We start from the raw sequence: 18,060 nt of genomic DNA, 5'->3' as shown, positions 1-18,060 counted from the left end.
GTGACAAAAACAAAGGAATTTCCACAACCATCAGCTTGTACACGCCGCAGTTCAGCTTGCCCAGGACGCCAGCAACCCTAGTGCTGGTCCTGATCACACACACACACACACATTTTATGCCGATTATTATAAAAGGAATTTATCAATAAACTGGATAAGTACTCAATATTTTTCGAAGAATATATATTTGTTATATCTTTACAAGAAGCACGGTGACAGTTTCTTTGTCTGTCAGTCCGACGAAAGCTAACAAACCAAAACTTTGAAGTCACTGTCACCACTCTTTTAAAAGTGTTACATAAGTCACAGTTTTCTTTTGGCTGTCAGGTATTTTTTCCGTAGATGAAGGTGCATCGAAGATTTTCTGCTTGATGTAAGCGCACAATTATAGCTGTTACTGTTCCTTGGAATAATTTATTGAATTTCACGAAGCAGGGCGTATATCTTTTGTATAACCTATGAAAGGTGCCAATTTAACTTATATAAAGATTTAATGCTTTAAGATGGAAGCTAAATTAACTTGTTAGCTGTTAAGCTGTATAAATGTAAATTGAATTTTTGCTCTTGCTGCTGATTTTGCTATGAGGTAAAGTGATTCAATGATTGATTAAAATATCTAATGGTATTTTTCCTTCTCTCTCTCTGTATATTTTCAGATGCCATTTGGACAACGGATCTAGATTTCCTGTTTCATCCAAGAAAGATCTATTCTAACATCCCACGTCCCGAAACAAATGTATCTTCCTTTCCTAACATTACACAATTCGTTGGCAGTCATGTTCTAATTTTACCAGAACAACCAGTATCACTGAACTTTTGTTACTTCACAACTGCTTTTTTTGCCTTCTCCACCAGATATTCAGCCATTTTCTGGTACACTAACAAAGTACTTAGTTGCATATTTGCATTACAGCTGTTTTGGCTCACGGTTCACTCTCTCTTTACTTTCTGTGGTATGACTATTCTCTATAAAGTCGCCTTCAACAGGTGGGCCTATCCTGATATACCACTTTTGCTTCCTTCTCAAGCTGTTTTAGGACTTTATCTTGTCGGGGGATTTTTCTTGATTATATCCACCATTACGATTTTTGAGTATGGCCTTCATTTCTTCGAGGAGAAATTCCGCCTCGTTCTTCAACGACATCACCCTGCCTTTGGAAAGGATTATTTTCCAATCAATCGCACGACGTGTCAAGGTTACATTCCGCACTCGTGTGCAATGGTCAGTCTAGTATTTCTGGCTCTATGTAAAGGACCCATTATTTATGATTTAATCAATGTTTACAGATTGACGCATAGTAGGTTCGTGTTAATATGTGCCATCATTGACGTCACATATATGGTTCTATGGGTGGCCCTTTGGTCGGTGTTAACTCTGAAACAAAGTTGGCGCTTCAGAATCCTGGACTACGTGTCTGCAGGTCACCCAGTCTTCATGGTTCCGAGTGACCATATTGTACGTAACCCAAGTTTCGACCAGATTGAGCTAGCTGAGTTACACCGGCGCAAAAGGAGACGGCACCACGGGTCGGTGCCGAGCATGTCAACGAACAGTGACTGCTGTGACACCGACACAGTTGGTACTATCGAAGAAGAGACGTTATCTCAATTACCGCCCATTGCCGAACATCCTCGAGATGAACAAGAATCGACTCTTCCGAATAGTGTTTTGGTACGTAAGATGAATAAATCTCGTAAAGCTGGAATGGCTCGAGTGACATTTGATGAGTCAGTAAATTCTGTCTCTGAGGACAGAGAAGCACAGAAAAATATAGATATGATCCAAGACGTAGTTAATCGCCTCGAAGCTAATGTTGCTGCCTCGGAAAACGAATCAGGTATAAGAAACCATGGAAGCAATCAGAGTTTGGGTGAAGGAAGTTCTGCTAGCGACACATCACATAACATTTCTGCTGAGATACACAGCCCGTCCATGGACTGGAGTCAAATTACAAAAGAATATGAAAAAAGTTTAGAAACTAAAAACTCACCAACATCAATCATTGAAAACAGAGCTTTGGAGTCAAGAGATGGCAGCTTATCTCATGACTATAAAATGGATTTGCGGAACAAATGTGACCAATATTTCAATCGAAATTGTTTAACTCCTCAGCCTGATAGTCATTTACATGCCGTCCAAGAGGAAGAAAATGTCCACTTAAACGGAATTGCTAATGACAATCAGCAAAAAGTTGATCGTTCATCAAACAATAAAATGAATAGTGCTAATAACACCAGTAAACGAAACACATCTACTGGTGTGGTTAGCAGTAATAACAACAATAACAACGAAGTTTATAAGAGCAAGCTGAACGGTGCTGTTGTGCAACCAACCGATAATAGCGCTGCTTCGGTTCGTAAGTCAGAAAAGATCTCCTTACTGGAGAAGGACAAGAAAAACTTTAGTACATTTAAATATCCTTATTCAACGGAAAAAATTCGACACGCGTCTACATCTCTGGTTAATGATGTCATGCCTCTTCAGAATGGTCACCTCAACAGACCTGATATCGTGCCAAATGATGCCAACAGTAAGTCCTTACCAAGACAGGTTTATTTCGTTGCAAAAAACGCTGAAGTTCTTCGTCGTAATTCCGCTAATTCTTGGGTGACGTCCTTGCACGCTACGTCATCATGCCAGTCAGAACATGGTCGGTTGTGTAGCCAAGTATGAATCGCTACTCATCCAATTATGTCCATCATGGTTCTGCTTTTACCCCCTGTGATGTCTACCGAACACTAACCCGCATGTACCGCTTGCATGCATTTTTAATGTGATTTTGTTTTAATATATTTTTCTCCACATGAAATTTCTTTCTGTTTATTTTTTTTAAAATTAAACCAAAATCCTATGTTATGGGAGAAAGGAAAAATGTATATAAATGCTGGGTGCTCAGACAAAGGCAGTTAAACGAAATTTTACCAATACACAAAATTCGAGGGTTGCAAATTAAACTTGGAAATACATCTGTGTTATATTTACAAACAAACATGTCTTGTTAATTAGTTATGTTGATAATTAAAAATAAAGAATATTTATTAAAAAATATTTTCACATTATTGATTTTTCTTCCCTTCACCAAGCTTAAACTGCCCCCGAATTTTGGTTTGGAACATCTATTTAGTTCTTCATGTGTTTGCATTATCGCATTTTTGCATGATTTTTTTTTTCTTGTTTGCTCCAGCTTTCAATTATTGATATATTTGTTACTAATAAAATAAAACATAACCTGAAATACTGTGACGTAAAGTAGTGACATACATCCACACTCATTACAACTGGTTATCCAGAGGCGGCGCGATCTGGTGAACTGTTAACATGCCGGACAGAATGCTTAGCGGCATTTCATCCGTCTTTCCGTTCTGAGTCCAAATGCTGCCAAAGCCGACTTTGCGTTTCATCCTCTTACAGTTAATAAAATGAATTACAGTTTAGCATTAGGCTCGATGTAATCCGCTTAATCCCCCCCCCCCACCACTGAAATTTACTGACATTGGGTCTAAAGTAGAAAGGGTTATTGTACGGTGTTGGATTGGTGGAATCGTTAGGGCAGTGTTTCTCAACCTTTCTACCCTTGGTTAACCCTTAAAATAAATTACATGTCTCAAGGACCCCCCCCCCACTCCTGCACAAAAAAAAAGAAATAATTATATACTGTATCTTTCTCATATTTTTTCATCCATCGTAGTTCACGTGGTAAATATCATATATATATGTGTGTGCGTGTGGTTATTATTATTATTTTTTTTTTTTATATAACATAATAGGTTAGATAGGATGATGTCTATATTACAATAATCAATAATATGTTGTGCTTGTAAAGTAATACTAAGATCATGAAATTAGCATTAGCTTATTACACTCTTTCTCGCGGAACCCCTAGGAACCTTTTGCGGAATCCTAGGATTACGGAGAACCCCGCTTCGGAAAAATGCTTTGCAGTATTTCCTCTCGTTCTGAGTCCAAATTCCACCGAGGTGAGATTTGCCTTTCGTTCTTCCAGATTCAACGAAATAAAGTGCCAGCACCGAGTGTCGACACCACCAAATAAACCTCACCTCTGCAAATTGCTGGTTTTGTATCTAATTCAGGAACCATTATGGCTGTTTTGCAAAAACACTGCATTGGCAGAGCGTCTTCTACAAAAATAGGCGCTTTGCGATATTCTGACTGGTTTGCATTCAGACTTCAAACAACACCGATGTTAACTGATGTCAACTTAACGTTTCAACTTTTCGGGATTGATAAAACAAAGCACCAGTCATGCATTGTAGTCCAAAATCACTGACCTTGTGTCTAAATTTGAACTATTGTTAGTTTCATTTAATTTCCTTGAGATGGTTTTCTTTTAGGTGAAAGTATAAACTAAAAAGAAAATCTGTATAAAAGCTATTTTATATGAAAACTGTTACAAATATAATACATAATATTAATATTTCTTTTACTTGCTTGAGTCATCAGACTGCGGCCATGCTGGAGCACCTCCTTGAAGAATTTTAGCCGAAGGAATCAACCCCACTATTAACATTTTTAAAGGCCTGATGCTTATTCTATCAGTCTTTTTTCTTTTGCCGAATCGCTATGTTACGGGAATGTAAACATACCATTACACAAGACAGGCTTCTTTCGGTTTTTAACCCGAGGCTATAGTAGAAGACACTTGCTCAAGGTACCACGCAGCGGGACTGAACCCGGAACCATGCGGTTGGGAAATAAACTTCTTACTACACAGCCACGCATATAGATATTCAGGAAATATCTTCATTATATACTTTATACGATTTTACTGCTAATTACATTGCGATAGAAACTAGACTGACAAAATATCAAATGGTATTGATATTTCTGAAAAATTCTTCGATAATTGGGAATTAATAAGTAATCTGAAATATATTAATCCGCTGGAAAAGAGGTGAGGAATACAATCCTCTCTACTATAGGCGAAAGGCTTGAAAGTTCGGGCGAGGGGGTTAACCAATTACATCGATCCCAGTACTGAACTGGTATTCATTTTATCGACTTTCAAGAGGGTGGAAAGCAAAGTCGACCTCTGCAGAATGGACAAGGAATACAATAATATTTGATTTGATGAATAAGGTTTGTTCATTTCTTTTGAATTTATTCTTTAAATTGTTGTGTGAACAGTATGTTGTATTAGCCATTACCATGATTAGGGTTAAATATAGAACATGCGCGTGTAGATAAACATGCGCGTGTAGATAAACACGCGCACACGCACACAAACACAAACACATACACACCAAGACTGCCACAAAGATAACCGCTGGAGCACCGACTTGAAATGTTTAGTCGAACAAATCAACCCTGTACTTATTTTTTAAGTATGGAACATTCTATCGATTCTCTTTTGTCGAACCGCTATATGACAGGAACGTAAACAAACGAACAACATTTGTAAAGCTGTAGTGAGGGAGGACACACACACACATATATATATATATATACACATACATATATATATACACACACACACATACATACATATATATATATACACACACATACATATATATATATATACACACACATACATATATATATATATATATATACACACACACACACACACACACACACACACACACACACACACATATATATATATATACACACGCACACGCACAACGGGTTTCCGCACAGTTTTCGTCTCTCAAGTTCATTCACAAATACATTGTTCAGCCCCGGGGGGGGGGGGGGTCTATGTATATGAAGATATTTGCCCAAGGTGCCACTGGGTGTGAATGAACCCGAAACCTCGTGGCTGCAAAGCGTGCTTCTTGACCAGACAACCAACCATAACTGCGTCTTCAAGCCATACTATAATGTCACGAGAAACAAATACGGAGTACGCCCCTCGCGAAAACACAGACATAGCTTTAACAGAACACAGGTACACAAACAGACACTATCAAGCAATGTTCTATAATTACCTCTTCTATTGTTCTTTTCCGTTTGAAACTTCTTACTGTCCCTTTAACTAATCGTCATCTCTAACTTCCGGTCAGTCTTAACATTCGTCAACATATTCTAATATTTCTTTCATCACTAATATTTTTTAAAATTCTTATCCTTGCCTCCTTTCTCCTTTTCTTACGAAGCGCACGTTACATTAAATATACTTTCATTACCTCATTTTTCTTTCAGCAGTTACACACACAAACTCTCACTCTCACGTGTGTGTGTCTATGAACATATTACTTTATATTACATAATTTCTTGATCTTCTGTCATTTACTTATGTTTTATTACGCTCTGTACTCAACTAACGCTTCTTTCTGAAGCATACATGTATTGAGTTCTAACATCAGATTATTACTATCGCTATGTGCCCGAACGAAATAAACATATATATCTATTATATACATACACAAAAACATGTACATACGTATATAATATGCATACGAAACACACACGCATTTATGTAAATATATATATATATATATACATATATATTCACACACACACATATGCACATACGTACATAATATACATGTGAAAAATTTATATATATAACACTGATATGCACATATCATATACATACACTACACATCTCAGTAATTGAATATATGCAAATGTATTCATATACATTTATATTTATGCATATATGTATGTTTATATACACAAGTATACAAATACATATACACCTATTAATTGCGTTATACTCAATAAAAAAGAAATTAACGAAGGCCACAGCAAGATAAAAACTCTGTGCCTTATAAAAAGTATAGCTGTTATTATTATTATTATTATTATTATTATTATTATTATCATTATTATCATTTTTTGTGTGAAAATCTCAGGTTGTAAAATATATGTGAAATTTTAGCTTACTGAGCACATCTGATTTAAGGTGAGAAATATTAGTCTTTCTAATGGTGTAAATTTATACATATTCAACGAAATTATGTTAATATTATATACATACACATACAACCTACATGCTTTATGCATATAGGCGCAAGCGTGGCTGTGTGGTAGAAACTTTACTTCCCAACTACACGGTTTTGAGTTCAGTCCCATTGCATGGCACCTCGGGCAGGTGTTTTCTATTGTAGCCACGGGCCAACTAAAGCATGATTTGGTAGATGGAAACTGATAGAACACTGTCCTGTATATAAATATATATTTGTGTGTGATTCATAACCGCTGCTGATGTGTGCTTCCATCACTTAGCGGTTCGTTAAAATAGATAGAAAAAGTACCAGGCATAATCAATAAGTGCGTCGGGGTCGATTTGTTCGTCTAAAACCCCTTCAAGGTGGCATTTCAATGACCGAAATAAGTTAAAAGACAGACAGAAAAATTGAAAACACATATCCAACACACACATACACACGGGCATGCATACAATATACTTATGCATGTACTGTATACCAATTTGTGCATTCGCTTTCTATGACGGCATAAATTAGAGCCTTTGAGCGGATCCGAACGGGTTAGAGAACCACATCTTGCTCCACTGTCGTAGATTTGGTGTAGTTTCTACTGGTGGATTCCTTACAAATCGTTGGCACGCGGGGGAAAATACTTAGCAAAATTTCGTCCGTCTTTACGTTCGGAGTTCAAATTCCGCCGAGGTTGACCTTGTCTTTCATCCTTTCTGAGTCGATAAATTAAGTACCAGTTGAACACTGAGGTCGATGCAATCGACTCCCCCTCCCCACTAATTCCCCGAAATTGCTGGTTTCATGCCAAAATTCGCAGTCATTATTATACGTAATTTTATCTACTTTAGTCGAAGAAATGGACCCCAGAACTTATTCTTTGTAAGCCTAGTACTTATTCTATCGGTCCCTTTTACCGAACCGCTAATTTACGGGGACGTAAACACATCAGCATTGGTTGTCAAACGATGGTGGGGGTTACAAACACAGACACACAAACATTATATATATATACATATATATATATATATATATAAATATATATATATATACGACAGGCTTTTCAGTTTCTGTCTACCAGATTCACTCGCAAAGCCCGCAGCTACAGTAGAAGATATTTGCCCAAGGTACTTACGCAGTGAGACTAAACCCAGAACCATGTGGTTTGGAAGCAAGCTCCTTATCACGCAGCCATGTCTGCGCTTATATATATATATATATATATATATATATATATATATAGAATGTACATGTATATAATATATATGTTTGTGTGTATATATATATATATATATATATATATATATATATATATATATGTATGTATGTATATAAAATATTCGTAGACAGATAACGCTATATAATTAGGTTCTTTTTAACAATAAAAACGTAGAAAGAATGAGAATCTGTGTGAGACACAGAGTTAGGTAGAGAAAGACAGGCAGAAATACCACGCACGCTTCCCTGAACTTTCGAACTTCTACTGCTTTTTTTTTTTTAAAGCAAAATATCTATTCAAAATATAGTGCACATTATCACACTAAAAACTTAATAATAACAACTAAACATCTTGTGAGACATTATAACAATGAGTAAAACAAGGCCCTAATGATTTATTTGACATTTCAAAGTCACATTACGAATATTATATAGTTGTTAATAACTTTAATATGCATAATATGTAAATAAGAATAATGTAGCTGTTCATAACATTTCACTAAGTGAATTCAGACTTTTTATAAATGTAGGTTAAACTGATTTATTGGAAATATGTTTTGTGTTGAGAAAAACAGAAATCGAGGTAAAACAGTATTTTCGTTTTTATTAAGTGGATATGATAGGCGCTGGCATGGACGAGTGGCAAGAGATTTGCTTGTCAGTCGCAATGTTCCAGGTTTAGTCCTACTGCGTTGCACGCTGGGCAAAGGTCTTCTGCTATTGCTCCAGGTTGACTGAAGTAGTGCTTCGCAACATCTTTTTTTTCCTCGCGGTACACCTGATCTAAAGTATAGGAAAAAAACTTATACTCAGGTTACCGGTTGCGGAGCACTGGACTATAAAGCCTTGTGAATGGTACACAGAAACAGAAAGAAGTCCGGCGTGCGTGTGTGTCCACGCACCGCTTGACAATCGGTTTTGATTCGCTTACGTCTTCGTTACTCATTTACTTGTTTCAGTCATTTGACTGTGGCCATGCTGGAGCACCGCCTTTAGTCGAGCAAATGGTCCCCAAGACTTATTCTTTGTAAGCCTAGTACTTATTCTATCGGTCTCTTTTGCCGAACCGCTAAGTTACGGGGACGTAAACACACCAGCATCGGTTGTCAAGCGATGTTGGGGGGACAAACACGCATATATATATATATATATATATATATATATATATATATATATATATATATATATACGACGGGCTTCTTTCAGTTTCCGTCTACCAAATCCACTCACAAGGCTTTAGTCGGCCCGAGGCTATAGTAGAAGACACTTCCCCAAGGTGCCACGCAGTGGGAATGAACCCGGAACCATGTGGTTCGTAAGCAAGCTACTTACCACATAGCCACTCCTACGCCTATACCGTTACTTAACGATTCGGCAAAAACATACCAATAAAATAAGTACCCAACTTAAGAAAAAAAAAAAAAATACTGGGGTCGATTTGATCGACTAAACCCTTCAAAGAGGTGCCCCAGCGTGGTCGCAGTCTAATGACAGAAAACCGTAAAAGACAAAAGTGAATCTACATGTAGTTCATAGGTGTGAATTTATTTGATTGTTCTTGAAATAAATACACACTTTTGCAGGGTATCCCTGCAAAAATCGCCGGGAAAAAATACGAAATGTTTAAACGATAGTTCTCGCCTTTTAATGCTACAAATTATAGTAGAACATTGACAGAAAGAAATAAACCTCTTTCTTACTATTTATATCAATGTGTTGGTGAATTCCTTGCCAATCTTTCAGACAGAACTCTGTAAAGTGACGTGTGTGTGTTTTCTTTTTCGTTTGAGTTTACTAGAAAGACTCCATTGTATTCCATTTCTATGTAGCAAATATTTCGTACGAGGAAACATGAGAAGCAGAATGCGCTCATTGGCTGAATGTCAGGCTGTATATTATATGGATAAAGACATTTCTACAAGTATCTATGCAGAAGTACTCAATAATATATACATATATGCGTGTGTGCTTTGTATACATACATACGTGTGTGTGGGTGTTTGAGTGTGTGTATATATATATATATATATATATATATATATATATATATATATAAATATATATATATATATATAAATATATATATATATATATATATATATAAATATATATATATAAATATATATATATATATATATATATATAAATATATATATATATATATATATATATAAATATATATATATATATATATATATATATATATATAAATATATATATATATATATATATATATAAATATATATATATATATATAAATATATATATATATGTGTGTGTGTGTGTGTGTGTATGCGCGCGCGCGTATGTATATGTAAATTAGCATATGTATTCATGTGCATACACATATATATACACACATGCATATACATGAACATACATATATATATACACACACATGCATATACACGAATATATATATATATATATATATATATATATATATATATATATATATAAATATATACACATGCATATACATGAATATATATATACATATATATACACATGCATATACATGAATATATATACACGCATGTATATACATGAATATATATATATATATATATACACATAAACATGTATATATATACATATATAAACATGCATATACATATATATTCATTATCCATGTTTATATATATATGTACATATATATATATATATATAAACATGCATATTCATAAACATATATAGAAAGAGATGTGTCGTGTATGTATATAAAAATATACATGTGCATATGCGTTTACAATTGTCTGTATACTCTGTATACATCTCTATCGCTGTATTCACAAAATTTTCGTTCTCAGTGCCCCCTGCTCTCCTGCAAAACAAAGCAGTCAGCGAATACACTGAAGTCAGGAAAACTATTTGTATTTCAGTGCGTTCGCTCACGTCTAGTATTACCACTTGTCCGCAGAGACATATTACAACAGGTTAACATTCTATAATACTTGCAATAACTTACTAATTTTAATTTTCATATTTCCATTTATTTATTTTAAATTCTGTTCCTTATTTTCTTTACGTATGTGAACTTCCATAGAACTAACACTACCATTTCCACACATACATATTAACATATTAGTGGGAGCGCCATGGCCCAGTAACTAGGGCAGCAGACACGCGGTCATAGGATCGCGGTTTCGATTCCCAGACTGAGCGCTGTGAGTGCTTATTGTGCGAAAACATTTAAAGCTCCACGAAGATCCGGCAGGGTGGGGTGGGTGGGGTGTCGAACCCTGCTGCACTCTTTCACCACAACTTTCTCTCACTCTTTCTTCCAGTTTCTTCTGAATCTCTCCCGAGAACTACGTTAAGGGTACATGTGTCTGTGGAATGCTCAGCCACTTGCACGTTAATTTCACGAGTTGATTGGATCAACTGGAACCCTCGTCGTCGTAACCGACTGAGTGCCGTAGTAATATATATATATATATATATATATATAAACGATGGTGGATTTCTATTAATCTGTGAAGAGAAAGAATTGGTAAATTTCAGCAAAGGGATAGATGTATATATTGATTGACAGGCTAAATAGATATATGTAGCATAAAGCATAAGCTAGCGTTTGTCTGTAGATATATATACATATATATGTTTATGAATGATTATCGATAGGTGTATGTGTTTGGTTGAAGATATGTCTATGTATCAATGTCGGCACATATGTTCGTATGTGCACACGTTTGCTGATACTTTAGGAGATGAGTGCACTTGTATGAATGTAGAATTAATACATCCATATATACATATATATATATATATGTGTGTGTGTGAGAGAGAGAGAGAGAATGCTGGTATAGATATAGTTTTATTATACATATTAATGCGGGTTGCTATCTACTTGTGTGTACGGACGCATTCGTGTATCGTTTCCATACATGTTTTATAATGTTATATAGGTGCGCAGGCACAATTCTCGCATGCACAAATAGCTGCATACTCACACACACACATACGAACACAGAAACACACGTACACACACACACACACACACACACACATACTGATCACTTTTAATTCTGTCGACTGAGCAGGAAATTCTTCCCGAGAAAGTTTTAGAAAACCGAAACAACATTCATTGTTTTAACCAGTGAAGGGCCACACCTCAGCTCATCCTTCGTTTTCCGTATTTCTAAATATTTAATTTATTTTATTACTGTTGACTACTGCTTGCTTTTTTAAAAAAAAATATATATTTGAAGCATCTCTCGGTGGGAATTTCTATTTACTAACTGCATGGATAATCCCATTTAATCAACTTTTCTTTTCAATTCTCTATATTAGATACACGAAACCCTACTGTATTAACATTACTTTTATTTAATGTTCAGCAGAGACGATATAAGTCCAAATTGCATGATGGGTGCTTCCTCAAAAATCTATGAATAATCTATAATCCATGTTGATCTGACGGTGGATTATGGCTTCACTGTAGTACTTACCCTGATATACCTTTACAATTTATTGATTACATTGACTATTTACTCATTTATTCTTAATATATCTAGGCAGGTTCTGGCGCAAAATATGCTGGATGCTGTTGTGTATATTTTAGGAGAATAACGTCTTCCTTCTACAATGATAGTGCGTTCGACACGCTCGTTTCCTTGGCGTACGGCATTCTGGGACACCAGTGTTTCGACATTTTGTATATCGTCAGTCGGAACCCTGAGCCTAAACAAAGCCGCTATATTTGTTTATGCTTTCAGCGAACAGAATTTTTTGCAGATCGGTTCTTATATCAAGCCAACCGCCAAAAAGTCTGTATTTGCACCGACAACAGTGGTAGACGGCGCAGATAACGATTTTTGATTTATGGAATCACACTTCCGACAATGCGAAACAATAGATTTCCTCTGACACACTATCAGGATTAAATCGAAGATTTCGTTTCAAACAGAATTCTTCGTCTGTTGCTAATTATTATCGTTTATATTATTTTTACCAGCGTAAGTTGCACAGTGACTCAAAAGCCGAAAGTCCGTTCACCGCACTTATCGAACTTATATATTGCTGATGTGATAAGCTTAATGCATAATTTAAAAAGAACATAGTTTTTTAATGCAACATTGAATGTATATATATATATAAAAGGGGTTTGTATGATAGTGTATAGAGGAATATGTTACTCAAAGGAATTCCAAATCTGTCTGTTTTTTATGTTTTATTTATATTCTTATAATATTAATGTAGGATATGGAGTATATAATATATTCAGTAAAATGAAATGAAGTATTGATTGTCTATATATATATATATATATATATATATATATACATGTTCGTGAAACATCAACATGTATACCCAGAGACATACTTATTCAACAAATCGGAAGCATTATATTTTTTTGCATCTAGAATTTAATTATAGTTTCTGATTTAGGCACAAGGTGAGCAATTTTTGTGGGAAGAGGGTAAGTCATTACTTTTAACTCCAGTTCTTCACTGGTTCTTTGTCGACCCCTGAAGGATGAAAAGCAAGGTCGATGTTGACAGGATCTGAACTCAAAACGTGACGATCTAAAACAGACTCAGCAAGGCATTAATGCTTCTGTACTAATTGTACTAATGAGTGTGAAATAATAACCATTGTCCAATTCAGTTTCTGTATCATTTGAAATCAAAATCTCATGTCTACATAGTGTGCTGTTATATCACAACTAGATAACTGAGCTCTGTGCATCGAGCTCAGATCTTCCAGTTCTATAATGTTGTTTCTTGTTGGAAAGAGAAAGAAAACCGTTATCCTTTCATTCTAGGCTATAGCTGACTTAGTGTTCATTGAATTATTTCTGTCTTTTCCAAGATGGCCAGCTGAAAGAATCGATATTGCACCGGTCAAAATGCTTAGCACCATTCCTTTCAGCTTTTTACATTCTGAGTTAAAATTACGCCACGGTTGACTTTGCCTTTCATCATTTCAATGTCGAGAAAGTAAGTACAATTTGAGCAGTGGGGTTGATGCTATCGAAATCCACCCCTACCTCAAAATTACTGGCCTTGTGCCAAAATTAGAAAGAATTGTTTCTGTATTTTCTAGCAGTGCTACTATAATAGCCCCAGCTCCTCGGAGGTCGCTGGTCTCGTATCCCCACCAATCAGGAATCTCCGGTCAACTCACCTCTCTATATTTTGCTCCCCTTTTTTCATCCAACCTCTCCTCTCCACCGGGTCCCTACTTAATTCCTATGTTCAGTTTTTTTCCTCCCCAGAACATCATCTTTCTGAAATCTCCCCCCTGCTAATGTCTATTTTGCTAGTGTTGGATCGGCAAAATTTTAAACAGAACATTAAGGACACCAATCGTGTCGACTGGACCTTAAAAAAAAAAAGGCAAGTGAACTGCCCCTTCTTCCAGATACACCAAGTAAAAAACAAATAAAATAGTTTTTCACTGTGCGTATGGCGATGTATTATCGGTTGGTAGATATCAGTACGGAACAGTCAATAATTTGTTTGCTGAAATTATAAACAAAACTATCGGCTCTCTCTCTCTCTGGTAATGCTGAGGAGGGAGAACAATGTTGTCCTAGAATCTCTTATGCTAATGAAACGAGTGTTACGCACACATATTTGTCACAAAGAAGCTGTTCACGTTCGAATCTTCCAGAACGTATTGAGAATAAACATCGTAATATGTTTAAATTTCACTGAAATCTATATAATATTAACTAAGATTCTGTTTCTCACTGTAGGTTATTTATGTTAACTAAAATTCTTTTTCTCATTACAAACAGAGGATTGAGATTATGTATACCACGATATGAACATAATACTAACGGCCGCTTTGGGTGTTAGAGTTGTCTTAGAAATATTTTCACAAGAACAAATTCAGGAAAGAGAACTAAGCTTTAATAAACAGTTGATTCATTCAACGTCGTTAAGTTGTTGCAATACATTGTGGTTATTATTAAAACTATTAAGATAGGAGATATATTGTAACTAGTACATTCAAGCTGCAGGCGTTCACTGCTGTAAATTTAGGTGCATATCTCAAAAGCAGCTTCTCAGCACAAACGTTTAAGACTTGAAATCTAGTGATATAATGACTATTTTATCCTCTTGGAGCTTAGGAAGTAACATATTATACAACACTGAATATGGAAGCATCTAGGCACTAAAATTTAATTCTTTGCAGCAGCTGGCATATAATTATAATATTGGTTTCAATTTTTGGCACACGGTAAGTCGATCACATCGACCCTTGTGCTCATCTGGTACTTATTTTATCGACCCCTAAAAGATGAAAGGCAAAGTCAACCTCAGTGGAATTTGAATTCAGAACTTAAGAACGGACGAAATGCTGCTAAGCATTTTGCCCAGCGTCCTAACAATTCTGTCAGCTCGCTGCCTTAGCATACAATATCGAAATAATAAAATGAAATGTAGAATATAGTACCGCATTAATGTACATTGAACATAGAAGCATCTAGGCATTGTAATTATTCTTCAATAATTACTCGTTTCAGTTACTGGACTGCAGTCATGTTGGGGGACCTCTTCGAAGAGTTTTATGGAACAAATCAGTCCTGATACTATCTTAAATCCGGTACTTATTCTATCGGGCCATTTTGCCACACCACAAAGTTATACCAATACTAATTGGTCAAGGGGTGGTGGGAACAAACAAACAAAAAGACACACACATGTACACATACACACATTATATGTATATAATGTAACGGGTTTCTTTCAGTTTCCGTCTAGCAAATCCACTCACAAGGATTTGGTCGGCTTGCCTGTAGTAGAAGTCACTTGCCCAAGATGCCGTGCAGTGAAACTGAATCCTGAGCCATGTGGTTTGGGAAACAAGCTTCTTATGACACAGTCACGCTTCTACCTTTCTATATCTAAAGATTCTTTTCAGAAAGAATTCGAAGAAATTTGTTTTGACCCATACTGTTTCTGCAAATGACACACACACACACACACACACTGTGTCCTCTAACATTTGGGTTTCTCTCCTAACCCTATCAATCTCGACAAAGCAAATATTATCCAAACGTCCATATCTCTTCCTTTCCTTCATACCATAATACATAGACTTAGGGTTATTATATTTTTCCTCGTTGTTTTTTATTTTATATTTTTTTTTCTTTTCTTGCACATAAATTCTCTTCTGTGCAATTATATTTGATTTATCATCATTTTGTTACATTTAGGAGTTACTTCGCATCAGAGTCCATAAAGCTTTCAAACGAAAAATATCATACTTATTGTTGCTTTGGCCCAGGTCAATTCTGATTGAAGAGACCTAACGGCAAAAAGATGTTACGGTCGTGGCTGTGTATGCGCGGGAGTGGCTGTGTGGTAAGTAGCTTGCTTACCAATCACATGGTTCTGGGTTCAGTCCCACTGCGTGGCACCTTGGGCAAGTGTCTTCTACTATAGCCTCGGGCCGACCAAAGCCTTGTGAGTGGATTTGGTAGACGGAAACTGAAAGAAGCCTGTCGTATATATATATATATATATATATATATATATATATGTATGTATGTGTGTGTATATGTTTGTGTGTCTGTGTTTGTCCCCCCCCCCCAAATCGCTTGACAACCGATGCTGGTGTGTTTACATCCCCGTAACTTAGCGGTTCGGCAAAAGAGACCGATAGAATAAGTACTAGGCTTCCAAAGAATAAGTCCTGGGGTCGATTTGCTCGACTAAAGTCGGTGCTCCAGCATGGCCGCAGTCAAATGACTGAAGCGAGTAAAAGAGTAAAAGAGTATATGCATATGTCTTCCTCCGTGCCTAACCAGCGGGGTGTTATCATTCGAAATCTACAACAGTGCGAAGAAGTGCTTTGTAACGCGCATCATATAACGACATCCGATAGTCTGTTTGAGTTACACACACACACACACACACACACACACACACACACACTATAGTATCAAAGTAGGTAACGCTATACGTGTAAATAATGAATGGCGTGTATTGGATTAAAGAAGAAAAAAAAAAAGAGAGGAAAAGTCGAAGATTGCTCTGGGACACGAACCCATACCTTCTGTGAATATGACAGGTGTTCTAACCATTATATCAAGGCCACACACGCACTGTCTGATGTGTCGCTGTTTTTTTTTAACATGACAGGATATGATTTGAGAGAGGATTTGCTCGTATTACTAGCGGACCAGACGGCCGTATAGAGCTGGCTCATAACAACGCTTTGAGGCGGATGGGTTAGCATAAAGTGAAGAAACTTTGTTTGTGGTTTTTACTATCTAGTTTCGTGCTCCAGGGAGCGAGGTTGAAGTTGTTAAAATAAATCAACAGCTACCTAATGAATAATTTAATAGTATTGTCCAAGTCTTTGATTGGTGAATACTGGGGGATTTCTTATGCACATCAAGAGGGTTATAAGTTAGAAGAATAAACTCTATTTCAGAAATCGATGCATAATATTTATTTGTAGAAAGAAAATATGTGAATAATTTATCGAAATGCTACACCGATATATCTTAAGTGTAAAGGACAAAAGTCAGATGTGTACATAGTGTCTGATATAAAATGTACGTATTTGCATTTATATACGCTCAATTGTATACACATACACACACACACACTCGGCGCGTGGCCTAGTGGTTCGGGAGCTTACCGCACGATCGTGGTTTCAATTCCTAGCCCGTGTGGTGCGTTGTGTTCTTGAGCAAACCACTTTGCTCGGCGACCACTGAGACACCTGACGCGTGGCACAACGTGCACCTGTTCAGGCAATGTCGATTTGATGGCGGCGGAGAGGGGGAACTTAATATGCGGCACATACGTTTGATCACTATAAACAATTTGTGTGCAGGTTGTTCTGAGAGAGAGAACACTCCTATGTCGTCTTCGACCGCAGATTCCATAATATATACACACAAGTATTCATACGTATAAACATGTACGTATGTTTGTTTATACATATATCCATGTCTGTGTTTATATGCCC

At 36.3% G+C, this 18,060-nt stretch overlaps 1 protein-coding gene across 5 annotated transcripts in view; it reads left to right on the top strand.

Annotated features, from left to right (window-relative positions):
- The window catches only part of LOC106878540 (uncharacterized), a 333,146-nt gene that overhangs the window by 234,395 nt on the left and 80,691 nt on the right, over window positions 1–18,060 (top strand). For 3 of the 5 annotated variants that reach the window (XM_089339671.1, XM_089339672.1, XM_089339670.1), the window contains one exon: window positions 657–3,645. In XM_089339671.1, the coding sequence (XP_089195797.1) occupies window positions 657–2,674 (2,018 nt within the window). In that variant the 3' untranslated portion in view covers window positions 2,675–3,645. Of the gene's footprint in view, window positions 1–656; window positions 3,646–18,060 lie in introns of those variants that run through there. The other 2 variants (XM_089339674.1, XM_089339673.1) reach the window with 1 other exon arrangement.

The sequence above is a fragment of the Octopus bimaculoides genome, chromosome 22, assembly GCF_046866305.1.
Source record: "Octopus bimaculoides isolate indiv1 chromosome 22, ASM4686630v1, whole genome shotgun sequence".
In the NCBI taxonomy this organism is placed as follows: domain Eukaryota; kingdom Metazoa; phylum Mollusca; class Cephalopoda; order Octopoda; family Octopodidae; genus Octopus; species Octopus bimaculoides.
This window is presented reverse-complemented; position numbering and strand designations above follow the sequence as displayed.